Source organism: Dermacentor albipictus, chromosome 5 (genome assembly GCF_038994185.2).
Source record: "Dermacentor albipictus isolate Rhodes 1998 colony chromosome 5, USDA_Dalb.pri_finalv2, whole genome shotgun sequence".
NCBI lineage: Eukaryota > Metazoa > Arthropoda > Arachnida > Ixodida > Ixodidae > Dermacentor > Dermacentor albipictus.
In genome coordinates, this window is record NC_091825.1 from 126,692,604 (window position 1) to 126,706,235 (window position 13,632).

Below are 13,632 nucleotides of genomic sequence, written 5' to 3' on the forward strand. Positions count from 1 at the left end.
CGATGATCTAACAAGATGCTCTGTGGGTATTTTGCTTCAAGACATCGTTTAATTGCGTTCCATGTAATACAAACCACGTACTAATGTACACGTCTTCAGATCCACATCAGCTGTCAAAGAATGTTTCCTACATTCGGTCGTAGCGGTGACCGCAGTGGCAGTGTGCGCTACCGTTTAATCTGGACATGGCGATCTAGGCTGCTTCGGTACTGCACTTTGTGCACTGATACAACTAAGCGTTTCGGGTGTTCCAGTTGTTTCTTGGGGAATCGTACAGCGGAATCGTTCGTGCCTGCAGGTGAACTACGGCGGTCGCTTCGAGGAGGGCGTGGAACGAGGCGAATCACTGTTCGGCGAAGCTGGCGTCGAGCAGCGTACCGTCAGTCGCCGCGACCGGTGGGAGCTGCAGGTGGGCGTCACCAAGCCGGGGTCGCGAATCAGCTGGCGATTCCAGGTGGCCGCCGGAGATCTGGCGTTCGGGTTGCGCTTGCTCGCAGGAGAGCCCCTGCTGCCTTTGCGACGCGTGGAGACATGCAGTCATGCGCCACAGGAAGGAAGCTGGCTCTGCGATTCGCCTGGGACATGTATGAACCAGCACGATCCTGTGCTTCTATTCTTTTTGTCCATTGTCACGACTAAGTATAAGAAGGCATTGGCGCCAACAACATCGCATGAATACACGCAAAGCGCCTCGAGCGGCCGGTTGCGCGGCAATTTTCGGTCGATTCTCGAGCTTCTTTTGGGTTTGGAAAAATGCCTTTATGTAGCACGTATTGAGCAATAGTTTTCCATGTTGCTCTGCACGTTTCTCATTGACGCTTCTAATCTAATAAATTTGACAATTTGGTTAATTAATTAAATCTAATCACGTAATAAGGCGGAATGCCAAAAATACCTGAGTATCTCCAACCGACGGCAAACAACGTTATTCTGTCCAGCTACGTGGCGCTGGCATATATTTAAAGTTTGGCTCAAGTTACGTGGGACACCCCACTTCAACACGAAAATGAAATGTCACAAATACAGCGTCATTCTCTTTCAACGAAAACGCTACGTTCACTTGTTAACCTAGTATAAGTACAATGCCAATAGGCACCAAAATCTATTTTAGGACAGCTGCTTTCTCTGCACGTTAACTAACACAACTACTGCAGACATGGTGCTCTAGGACTGGTACAATGAGCTGGTCTGTTGTGTACAATACTTGTGAATGAAATTGTCGTACAAATATCAACTCGTCTGCTAGTCGTACGGGCAAATGGTTTGAAGACGATAGGTTGCGACAAGCTGACGGCGCCATTTGTGTGTGAGTAAGTGAAGTGCCGGTGGTGAGCTGCAGCGTGTGGAAAGTATAAAAAAAAGAGAATGAACACGAAACACGTCTTAACCAGTCTTGACAATTCAACAGAGGAAACACTGAAAGTGTTGTAAAGTAATGGACCATAACGACGCTATTATACTATAATACTGTACTATAATATAATACTATAATAATGGAAAGTAATGACTATACCCTTCCATTAGTTATAGCACAAGCGCTTCGCAGTAGCCACTAATTCTATCGAAGATGGCACGGGGATCGAGGCCCACATACACGCGTGTGCTTTGCTGCTGGGACTTCCCATATTACTAAACAACGCCTCATCTATTTGGACTTATGTGCCTATTGCAAACCAATAGATCCTCTCATTACGGTGAGGGACCCTTCAATGTCGAATGCATTCGGAGGCCGATGCTCACTGAGTTCGCGTTTCGCCACTGTCTCGGGATTATATTTCCCTTTTTCACTTCTTTAATAGTTCTTCCGAAGTGTATTCCAAGGCTACAAGTGTGATGCTCAAGAAGTATTCTGCACTAGAGGCATGATGATAAGTTTCGCCAGCTTGCTGACATGTGCGCACATATATCTCCACGCACAGGGTTTTTTTTTTTATTGAATCCTCATCGTGTGTCTTCAAAATGGTCCTAGATTGAGTGTGCGACCTTGCGCTCAGTCGCAGAGCGTCGCAGTCACTGATACACAGCCAGAAACTGCTGCCGACCACACGGCATTGTACGCCCAATGCTGTACACGTACAGATGCTTCGCGCACTCCCAACGTTTCACGCGTCAATGCTGTTAGCCTGTAATGTTGTACACCCTGCACTCATTCGTCTGGTAACGACAAAGCCAAGACACACTAAGTCGTTAAGATGCAACTTTGTGCTTCTCGTTGACCTTGATGGTCCTGGCTTGCCAAGTGGTTTTGCTCTTTGAAGCTGCCGTCGACGAAGCCACAAACTGATGACACAAACTACAAATCGATGACAAACTAAGCGCGCGGATATTTATTGTATTATTTTTTGTCAAAATGGTTGATCGTACATTGTACCTTAGTCTATGTTGAAGTAAAATGAAGTAGGGGAATGCAAGTACTTCCAACTATCCACTTCCTTTTCCAATTCATTCTACCTACATATGATCACGCCTTTGACTACAGTCAGTGCTCCAGCATGGCGTTCTAGTGTTGCGCAAGAATGCAAGAACGCATTAAAGTTTTTTTTATGCGAAGCATACTAGCCGCACAACCACGCTCTTCCTTGCTGCGCCGCGCGCGGCCGCGTAGCTACCATATGACGTCATAACAGCTGCAAAAGCGGAGGCTCAACTCGTGCGCTCGCTTGCGGCCGCGTAGCTACATAGCCGGGTCTCAGCTCGTGCGCTCGCCTGCAGGAGTTGTTTCTTCGTCTAGCCGAACCAAATATAGCCAAGCAACAGCAGTTCACCAGGCTAAACAGTGGTTCAACAACTAAAATAAAGGCTAGTATGCTTCGCATCCTGAGCTTAACCTTAGCTAAGCCACAGCCATATTTTTTTTAGAGCCCAGCTCTTGGGTGCTCTTAAGCTAATGAGCACAGCGAAGGATGAAAGAGCGAACGCGGAGCGCAGCGGGGGTGAAGGAACGCGAGGAGGAAAGCGGAGGAGGAAGGTTTGGCGAAAGCGTGAGAAGAAAAGCTTAGTACCGCGCGGGCCCTACGGCGACGACCGCTGCGATGCATTTTCTCACCGATGGTATTCGAAGAGCGCGTCCACCGGCACCACATATGGAAACAAAGTGCTGCATGAGCGGAGGTCTCTCTGCGGCTGCCGCTGTGAGGCGCGTCCACACGCCACCCATGCGCTGCCTCGCGATCTCCCGATTAGCGAGGCAGTTGAGCGACACTCGGCTCCATTTGCAATGTACCGCACGAGCTAGATTTTCCGCGCCAGTCAATATATCACGAAAACGCATAGATTTCGCATTAGGAAGTATCGTAATCGACAGCGAATTTTTCACCCCAGAAAGAAGCGGTACAATGTCTCACAGCGTCTTCGTAGCGTTCTGCGACGAGGAAAGGACTGGGAAACGACAGCCGACTCCGAAGGTGGCGCTGCAGCTTAACACGGCGTTCCAAAGCGTTAGCTTCCACGAGGCGAGAATGGGACAAACTGACACGCTCCCGCTCGAGATGCAAGGAAGCAAGTCGTTAATTACAGTGGCAGAATGGAAATTAAAGCGCGCACAAGTGCTCTAGCTCGTGCTATATTGGACGTGACGTATGCGTGCCAGTCGTGTCAAAGAAGTTTAATCCAGCAAACCCCCTTTATAACGAAATGCTTGGGACCTCCGAAATCCTTCGTTATACAGGTCGCTTCATTGTGAAGGCCGTGCAGCGCACAGCTCACACAAGAACAGGGACAAAGTTATTCCTTCGTTATACAGGCCATTCCGTTCTAGAGGCGTTTGAATGTACTTGGCGTCGGCATGAGAGAAGCGTGCGTACCATTTAAACAGTCGCACTGCTGTTCCTACGGCGGCAGGGGTTCGACCCAACCAAAAATGTGTTTAGAAAAAGTTTATTTCAACAAGAGACGATACGAACACTGAGTGACAATTCCGTCACAGTTCCACCAGGACGATAACATGCACACAAAACGAAGCATTGTATACACGACACGTTCTCAAAGTAGTGTCCAAGTCCTCACTCAGTGACATGTAACCACATAGATCCACGGAAAGCCACGGTTGCACGTAAACTAATTGTCACATTTATAAAATTATGTTCAATATATACAGTGTACACAATGGCTATTATACAACGACGACGTGATAGGGACACTTTACATAATGTTGAAGTAATGCTATGAGAAGCGTATATACAAAAACGATCATGTATACGAGAGCACACACACACACACAGAAATCGCGGGCACCTGCATTCTATGCACATTCAATGAACACTCCTGGTCACCTGGCTACAAGAGCCAGGCTGGTCGAAAATTAAGCTGTATGCGTCCATCAGCAACCGACAAGAGACGGCATGACCACTGTCGAAGGAACTCGTCTTCAACAACGAAGAACAACTCCTCTGGCAGAAACGACAGTAGCTCAGAGTAGACCCGCCCCAGAAGTGGAAAGAGAACACGGCGACGATGCAAGGCCCCCGCAGCAACTAAAAGTCTCTCAAAGCGGCCACGTGAGCAGCGACCAGATGCAATAAAGCGGTTACCTCCAAGGCCACGAACACCAGTACGCACGGTCCTCCAAAATAACCTGGCAACGACGCACTGTAGCAGCACATGTTTATTGGATTCTTGAAGGGCGCAATTGGGACGGAGCGAAGATGGGACTACTGCTCACCGCTCAAGCCTCTCACGAGTTGGAAGCACTTGCCACCCTAGACGCCACATGAAGTCGCGTAGGTGGCCAGGCAGAAATGACGTCGTTATTGCATTCCAAGACACATTATTGGAACGTGCACGGCGCGCTGGAGGAACTAGAGGAAGCAGTAAGGGTGACATAGTACCTACAACACGGTTTTCGGGAACGTCTACATCAGGACATACCCGCTGTATGTGGCGAATAAATGCCACGGCCGTAGAGTAAAATGCAGGCGCGTTTGACACTTGTGGTCTGGAATTTAATGTGCACGCCCGGTAACATGTACCGAATTTTTGTGCCAAGGAAATAGCAGGCAAGTTCGCGCGCGGGACACTGATCACACTGTAACAGACGGAGCAGAAATTGCAGAGCAAGCAGCCGGCAGTGGACAAACACGGATGGGAACGCGAACCCACCGCGAGACCGTCGTTGCCCAAGCGCCGCGCGGCAGACCAGTTCTGTACTGCCGGACCAAAAGAATGAACCGAAAAGGGACTGCAAGGACCTAGTAACCCGTATTGGTGGCTGTACAACGCGACAGACATACCACACTTGGCCAAAAAACACACACAGACTGGGCTAAGTATCTTCTTTCTAATAGGGCAAGTCGTACCCTTGAACATCTTGAATATGTCGCCTTAGATCTTCAAGAATTGAGAGCCACACAGAGTCTGATGTGCCATCATAGGTGTAATCAAGACCTAAAATAGGAAGAGAATAGCTCTTTTAAAGACGGAAAAGGGGACTTCGGCGTGTCTGTGGTGAACCAATGAACAACTAACGGCTGTTTGAAATATTTAGCGCAGCACCTGAACTATTTCCGTACACAGTGAAAATTCGAAGGCTACGGGATAAGCCATCTTCATTCCTGAGATGCAATGTGATGTCATCGGCGAAGATTGTCACCTTCACAACTGCCAGGCAGTGGGAGACCGCACACGAAAGGGTCTCTCAGTAATGAGCGCATAAATGGCTCAAAGCTGAGCACAAAGAGTACTGGAGATAGAGGGCACCCTTGACGAACACCACGAGTAATGGGAAATGGTGCACTTTTACGACCATCAAGAAACAATGTACTTCGGATATTTTAATAGGCAGACCTAATAAGTTCAACAAAATTTCACGAAAAGCCGAACGATGTCAGTACATTAGATATGTAACTATGTTCAAAACTCTAAAGACAGTTGCACCCTATGGTGTGTACATTTGCCGCAGAGCAATAGTCGTCACCTGTCTGGTCCGCATTTTCTTCCTTTAATGCTGCGAACCCGGAACTTCCAACTCGGGAACTGCATGCGCGTTATCATCAAGACAGAACATCCTCGACAGGAAAGTAACGAGCGCAACATCTTAAAGAAAGGAAACGCAAGCAATACAGATGACGATTACTGTTGTGTGGCAAATATACACCCCAAAGGGTGCAAATGTTTTCAGAGTGAACGTGATCGAATGCTTTTTATTGATCTAATGAAACTAAGATACCACGTTCTGACGTGGTCAGCGTGTCTGTGATTATATCATGCATAGCGAACTAGAGACTGTGTATCTGTCTGCCAGGAACTGAGCAGGCCTGATGGTGTCCTATTAGGGAAGGCATCAGGCTTCTCAAGCGTTGGGTGAGAACAGCTGTGAAGGCTTTGTAGTCAAGGTTGAGGAGCGCGATTGGCTTCCATTCCTCTGGACGAACTGATGATGGATCGTGCTTAGGTAACAGCACAATACGACCATCAAGTTCCCAGAAACGATGGCAAGCAGCTCACTGCCATATCAGGCTTCCCAAGCGTTGAGTGAGAACAGCTGTGAAGGCTTTGTAGTCAAGGTTGAGAAGCGCGATTGGCTTCCATTCCTTTGGACGAACAGATCATGGATCATGCTTAGGTAGCAGCACAATACGACCATCAAGTTTCCAGAAACGATGGCAAGCAGCTCACTGCCATATCAGGCTTCCCAAGCGTTGGGTGAGAACAGCTGTGAAGGCTTTGTAGTCAAGGTTGAGAAACGCGATTGGCTCCCATTCCTGTGGACGAACTGATGACACAGAAAAATAAAAAGACTAAGAGCGGACATTCCGAGAAATCTGGCCTCAGGAACTGCGTCACGGCTACATAACGAACTTGTGCTCTTACCAAACGCCAGAGGACGCAGGCGCAAAAAAAGAAAACGTTGTAATGAATTCTGCTCAATTGTTTTACAAAATAATAATTATACGCCCAAATTTGGCGTGTTTCTTATACATAAAAACAGCATTTATGCAAGACACCTTCCGTGCTTTTTGTTCTTCATTCGTGCTATGTTCGTGCTGCCATCAACACCAATCACCATTCGTCCATCGAGAAGAAATGAACGATTCGTGTACCAGCGGCGTAACAGCGGGAAGGTTTCGTGAACGTCGGCAGCGGCGGTGTTTTCGTGTGTGAGACAGGTGAGTCACGTTTTCAAGCGAAGCTTGGAGTAACTGACTTGTGAGGGCGACGAGGTTCGCTACAAAAAGAAATAGTTTGCGGCTCTATATGAGGCGGCTAGACGCGAACAATGCGAAAAGCATGCCCCCTCAAGAAACGCGTAGCGAGAGAGCTGTACCATGTGCTTCCTTGCTACCCCCGCCGAGAACGGAATAATCTTTGTTGGTTGCGTTCCGTGAAAATGATCAAACAACGCGAAGCTGCCATCAACTTGGACCGGTTCACGGCTGTGCACTGCACTGCGACTCGCAGCTTGTCAGACGCCATCGAGACGCTGCGTCTCGGTTTGCGAGGGTAAATCGTTCTTGCCCAGCGCTGTTTGAGATAACCACGGTATCGGCGCTCCATTGAAATAGTTCTTGTTGGCGGACTAAAAACGATCTGCTGGACAACGCTTAAGGTAGATATCAGGAATTGCACATTTCAGGAAAATTCCGGTTTCGAGAAAATTGAATTCCTAACCCGCGTTTACATGATCGCGTGACGGTTGACGGTCCTTTCGTTGGCCCGTTCTAGAGGCTGACGAACGCTGGAAAGAACATAAAAGACACCATGCCGATTCAGACCGAAAACGGCGTTCCGGGGACGGGCGCTGCCTAAAGAAAAAAAAATCAGGACGTTAGGCACGCTGTAGCCAAGCTTTGCTTGCTCTTTTCCTATTTAGAGTAAGGGCTCCTGAATATTTTGATAATATTGCTTGCAAACAATGGCATGTGATATAAACAGCGAACGTAGCTTATTGCGCTTTGTATAGCAGCGAGGTGTATATCTACGGCGCACGAACGGACGGTGGTGTATACGTGCGTGCGCTTTGTTTATACAGAAAAGTAACGGTGGGGAAAAGTCCCCAATGACTACTGCATGTACTTATTGCGGCGGCCGTGTTGGGAAGTACTGCGCATTCTAGTAACTTTCGGTTCCTTACTATTCTTTCGTGGCGGAATACATTGCACAACGTATTGTCGCGTAGGCGTGGCGTGGCGCGCATTTGAACAAAGGCCTCGTATATGGACATTTCGAATTTATCTTTACTACGCTTATGTGAACTGCTATTTCGCCTACCAATGTACCCGTTATACTGAGTACGTACAGGGGTGTCCAAAAGTTCACAGGCCGCGATGCCGTGGGATTACATAGGATGGCGGCCTGGGAACTTTTAAACACCCCTGCACGGAGTCTTAACATTTATCCTTGTAAGTCCGAGTTCTATGGGTCAGAAGTCAGAATGTGTCGGTGATGGATGGTTTTATATTGTGCATCGGTTCGCTATGCATTCAAAGCGGTTTCCTGGTTCAGTTGTGACGTGTACATATGTTTTTGGTAATTAACGAAGCGTGCACTTATTGACATTTTCAGACCGTGCTGTTGCCATACCGTCCGGCGGTCCAAGCTACGGCAGCTACTGCTGTGTGTCGTGGTGCTTTAACAACGGCAGAACCCAGAAGAAGCCTATCTTGCCTTGGAATAAAGACATTGCGGAAAGTCTGTCTCTTTGACACATATGACCGCTTTCACCAAAACACGGAAGACAAGCGCGATGGATAAAGCCGTAGTGAATTATGATTACCTCTATCTCCATCTGTTATAACTTAATAGAAATAAAAATTGCGTCACGACCTCAATTCACACCAAATATTGAACTCGACAAAATAGGGAATCGCTAAACCAAAATGACAAATAAAAGCGTCGCCATTTGGGTGACGAAAAGTGGTCTGAAATGACAAGCTTCCGCTACAGCCTCACGGCGGTTACGCAGGGGTAGTCCAAATTTCGCGCCAGCGAAACCGAAACAGAAAGTGCAGGCCAGTTCCTCTCACCAACCGCCAGGCGCGCTAGGGTAAATCGGGCCGCTGGGGGTGTGTGTGGGAGTGTGCACTCTTCACTTTTTTTTCTTTCTCTGTGCTGAAGACGGATTGACGACACGTCAGTGTTATTGGAACCGATAATTACGCGTGCAGGCCTACATGTTATCGCTGACAACAACGGCAGTTACTCTGGTGTTTTTTGTAGTCTTCTGACAAATACCTTGTCATTGTATGACTAAAGAGAAAAATCATAACTGTTTTCTAAACTGGCTTCGGTAGCGGCAATAGCCTTTTAGCTCAATATATCCATGCATATTTCTTATAGAGCACAAACGCGATGTTGAAGGTCATATTTTGCAAGAACGCGCTTTTCGAGAGCCGAAAGAAAAAAAGAAACTCAATGTCGACTGCCGACCCTCATTTGCAAGAAAAATCCCATTACGTGAATGTCACCATGTAGGTGTGCTGTTGCTGTGATACTTGCAGTGAACCAAGTGCATGTCAAAAAAGGTTAATTGAAGAGCGGTACATGCCCGCTGGCCCCTGGGGCATGTACCCACTGAAGCACACACACCCAGCGGCCCCACGGATGCATACCCAGTGGTATGTATTTTGCGCATTTGTCATATTTCGTCGGTGAATTTTCCAAGCGAAGCTTGGCTCATAAGTGGCGTTGTCGTGGTCACGCAAAGACCCAGCTGCTCCCACAGCAAAGAAGCTGCGGGAAAGGGCGGTTTGATGTGTTCATAGCTGCGCCGGCGCCGGAGCGTGAGTTATTAGCAAGGGGCCGAATCTTATAACGGCTCGAAAGGGGAACGGTTCACTTGGCCTCATCTTATTGGTAAAAATTTTGATGGCGTCAGAAGCAGTCAGAGACAGCGGTGCGACACCGCAAGTTATGACACGACACGCATCTGTCAATCATTTCCAAAGCGAACCCGTCTTTGGCTAAGAGCGGAACCGGCGAAAGGGTACTCCGCTTTGAGTTCCGTTGCTGTGGCTTGGCTATTGGCTTGCGACCCTGGCCACGTGCGCCGATCGCGCGACTACGGAGACACGCTGCGTCGTGCGCGCGTGCGTTGGTTGCTTCGGAGGCTATGGCTTGCCTTAGTCGTCTGATTGGCGTGGTTCTTTCGGTGTCGCCTACGGCTGGAAGTGCTATACACGTTCGAAGAAATGACGGATAATGATTTGCACCGCCCCTGCCGGCTTTCTGAGTAGACCTTTTGCAGGCTTCGCTATCAACTGGAGGAGACGGCTGCAAGCGTACCAGTGGTCATTCCACGCAGAGGAAGGAACTGCGCGCGCGGCGGTTCATCGCCACCGGCCTGCAGCTCCGACTAAGAATGAAAAAGAATGACATTCATAAATTACTTCTGCATTGCGTAAACGCCCGGCACCACACGTTCATACTTTAGAACTAGCCGTATAATAATTAATTTATATTTTATGTTTAATTAGCAAGCAGAAACATTCTGCAGTTCCTCGATTATCTCGTCATACAGTGACATACACTTGTGAGGTGGCACCCTCTCATCTATCGGGCGTGTCCTACCCTTCTTCCACCACCGGCTTGGGAGTAGCAAACTTATCGACGTAAGCGACAAAGTGAACGGTTCGTTTTCCGAACCGTTATAAGATTGCGCGCAAGGATTCCAGCTGCATAGGCGCGCGCTCATGTCACGCGCGCAACCCGAGGAATGGGCAGCGAGAACTCGCCCATGAAAGGACTCGCCGTCAGCGCGCCAATCTAGACGTTAGAGCCGCCCGAGCCCAGGCAATCCGACAGCAACGAGAAGAAGATACCGAGCTGAGGGAGCGGGAGGTCGAAGCAATGCGGCACTGTTACATGGGGGTTACTTAACCGTGACGAACGTCAGGTGCGCACAAGACAAGCTCCGCTTGCCGCCTTTTCCGGTAGGGGAAGGTTCGGTTACTTTTTTTCTTGCTCTTCCCCTATTTACATGCATAAGTACGCGACAATGATAACGTGCGCAGCAAAATAACATTAGGAATATAAATGCTCGAGCTCCAGATCTTTGCTTATATACTGTGGTGAGCTCTGTTGGCGGGGTGCACCGAAATTTCCACTAGTTTACTACTTTACACATAACGTGATGCCGCGAATGTGGCCTGCCTCGTACAAGTAAGGACCTTTCTCAAAAGCAGACACAAGAAAATGCATTTTCCGGTACTTCAGGCCTTAAAACCCGCAGCGCGACATCACTGGAATCACCGTGATCGCCTTCGTCCCGTCGTCTGCTTCATATGACAGTGCTCTGACATCTGACACGTTCACCGCGCTGTTCGCCACTACGTCGCTGACGCGCTGCCGGCGCCTTACGACGGCCGCCCAGTGCCTGTAGAAGGACCGAACGCATCACTGGGCGACAGGTCATACGCAAAAGCAGCACTGAATGTACTGGAACTAGCACAATAATTAGCATCAGGCATGTGCATAACTTGCACACCGTGGGTCGCTTCTACAGTGCCAAGACATTCCCTTCGGAGCAGCATCATAAGGTATGGGAGCGGGTTGCAAATGAAAATGGTGCTGTAGCCCTGTGTGATGTCCGCTGTCGCAAACGGTAACAGCAGAGCTTTCCGAGTGAGAAAGCAGTCAGATGGAGACAGTTGTGCAACTGCGTCTGAGATGCCGCAGCAGTACGACCATGGGCACGACCTTTGACGCGTTCCGAGCAACATGGGTGCCAGCTTGGACAAGTAGTTTACTCGAAAGCGAAGAATTGTCGGTGAGCGGCAAATCTAACAGCGGCGAGAATTCAATTTCGGCCCGTGTGCAATGGATGGCGCCATTGTGGCGCTAAAGAAAATCCCAGCCGAGGATAATGTAATGAGCGCACGAGGAAAGGGTGATAGCATTCTATGGCATATAGAACGTTGTAAAATACAACACGAGCAGTTGAAGCCTCTAAGTGGTGAATATGTTGAGCATGGGCAGTGCGGAGGGACAGCCAAGAAAAGGGCGTCGTGACTTCTCAAGTATAGGCGGCAAAGCTTAGCGTCCATAACACATACCGCGGCTCCTGTGTCCAAGAAGGCAGATGCATCCTGACGACAAAATCCTCAGACCAGCCGTTCAGCACTTCAACAGGGAGGGGGGGGGGGGGGGAGGGAGCCTGGTACAATCCAACAAAGATGGTGGGTTTGTCGTGGTTCCAACGCTTCTCTTTCAAGAAAGTGTCGGCCTTGCCATTGAGAAGAATTTTCGGGTTGCGGATGTGTCGCCCAGAAAGTCGAAGGCTCAAGCAACAAAACTCCTCAAGAAACTGAAGCTTGAAGCCTTAGAGAAAGCCGTAAAACAAAGTAAAGATGTGCTAAGTGCGTTTTTTGCTGTTAAGACTCACAAGTCAGAGGCGCCATTTCGGGCTATCGTCACAGAAAGAGACTCATGGGAGATAGTGGTTAGTGGATTCCAGCAGCGTACGTTGGAAACCCTGGATACTTCGGATCCTTTTGGCGTCCAGAGCTACTTGGAAGTAGTGGACTTGTTAAAGTCAAGCGAGATACGTGCCACTGCTCTGTTTGTAGATACTACCTTGTTCTATTCTATCGCACACGAGGAATGTATATGTGTGTGTATATATATATATATATATATATATATATATATATATATATATATATACACACACACACACACACTCTGCGCCGGCGGAATAGGAAGAGCGAAATAAAAATAGACTAGATGGTATCCGTGATACGCCTTGGACATATCTCTTTCGTATTACAGCAAGCCTACGTTTAAGGGTTACGTACTGACGTCATTGGTTGGTTTATTAGTGATCTTTTATGGAGCAATCGCCAGTTATTGACGCCGTCTGGGTCGCAACGTCATAGTACGAACAGCACGGCGGAGGGCTGCGCGTTACCTGGATCCGCCTATCTTCAATAGCGAAGCGGAAGCAGCTATCAATAGGACTGCGAAATGGCGCCACGTGACAAAATGTGAACACTCCCAACACACGGCGAACGCGAAAGTTGCGGGCGCATGTGTGGCTTTCGCATACTACCACCACTGACCCTCAAATCCTCACTTTTCTCACTCTTTTTTCTTGGACGCAGATGTGCTGGAGTTCGACAACACCCACAGCTGGTTCACGAGCAAGACTTTGGCTTACGAGGTGAACGTACATAGCCCGGAGGACGCTCATTGATCACAAGTCGGCGCATCGACGTGGTGGCTGACGAATAGCGCTACCTTTTCTCATTTTCTTCACGGCTGCTCCATTTTTTTGGCAACTTTACGAACAGGCGCAAATAAAGGACACTTCGGTCGCCACTCGTGTTATCTTACAGCGATAAGGGTTATGGGTCCTTCCCCAGCTTCAAACTTATATACAGCAAAACATAAGCGATCTCACCCGCGAATTCGTGAATGGGGAGACGATGGTATAAGGCTACTCCCTGCATTATAGATGAGAGAAAGGAGGCGACGTAGGTCTCGCGCATGCAACCAAACGGCGCAGCGAAACGGGCTTGTCTATATAGCCGGGTCATAGTAGAAAAATAGAGTGCAATCCTGGAGCCGACACTCGTCCTACACACGCAAAAATGGAGTAATGCAAGCAAGTGCGATTGTTCGTAAATATTACGTAGGCAAAGAGAGCTTCATTTTAAATGAACACTCTAATAACAGGCATGATATCGCGCAACTTAGGGC

The 13,632-nt window shown here is 48.5% G+C and overlaps 1 protein-coding gene across 1 annotated transcript in view; it reads left to right on the plus strand.

Moving 5' to 3' along the window:
* Positions 1-13,217, plus strand: part of LOC135913940 (SEC14-like protein 2) — a 29,868-nt gene extending 16,651 nt beyond the window's left edge. Inside the window, exons 10-11 of the mRNA XM_070539454.1 lie at positions 299-584; positions 13,035-13,217. Of these exons, the coding sequence (XP_070395555.1) occupies positions 299-584; positions 13,035-13,126 (378 nt within the window). The 3' untranslated portion in view covers positions 13,127-13,217. The remainder of the gene's footprint in view (positions 1-298; positions 585-13,034) is intronic.
* Positions 13,218-13,632: the final 415 nt, after the last annotated feature.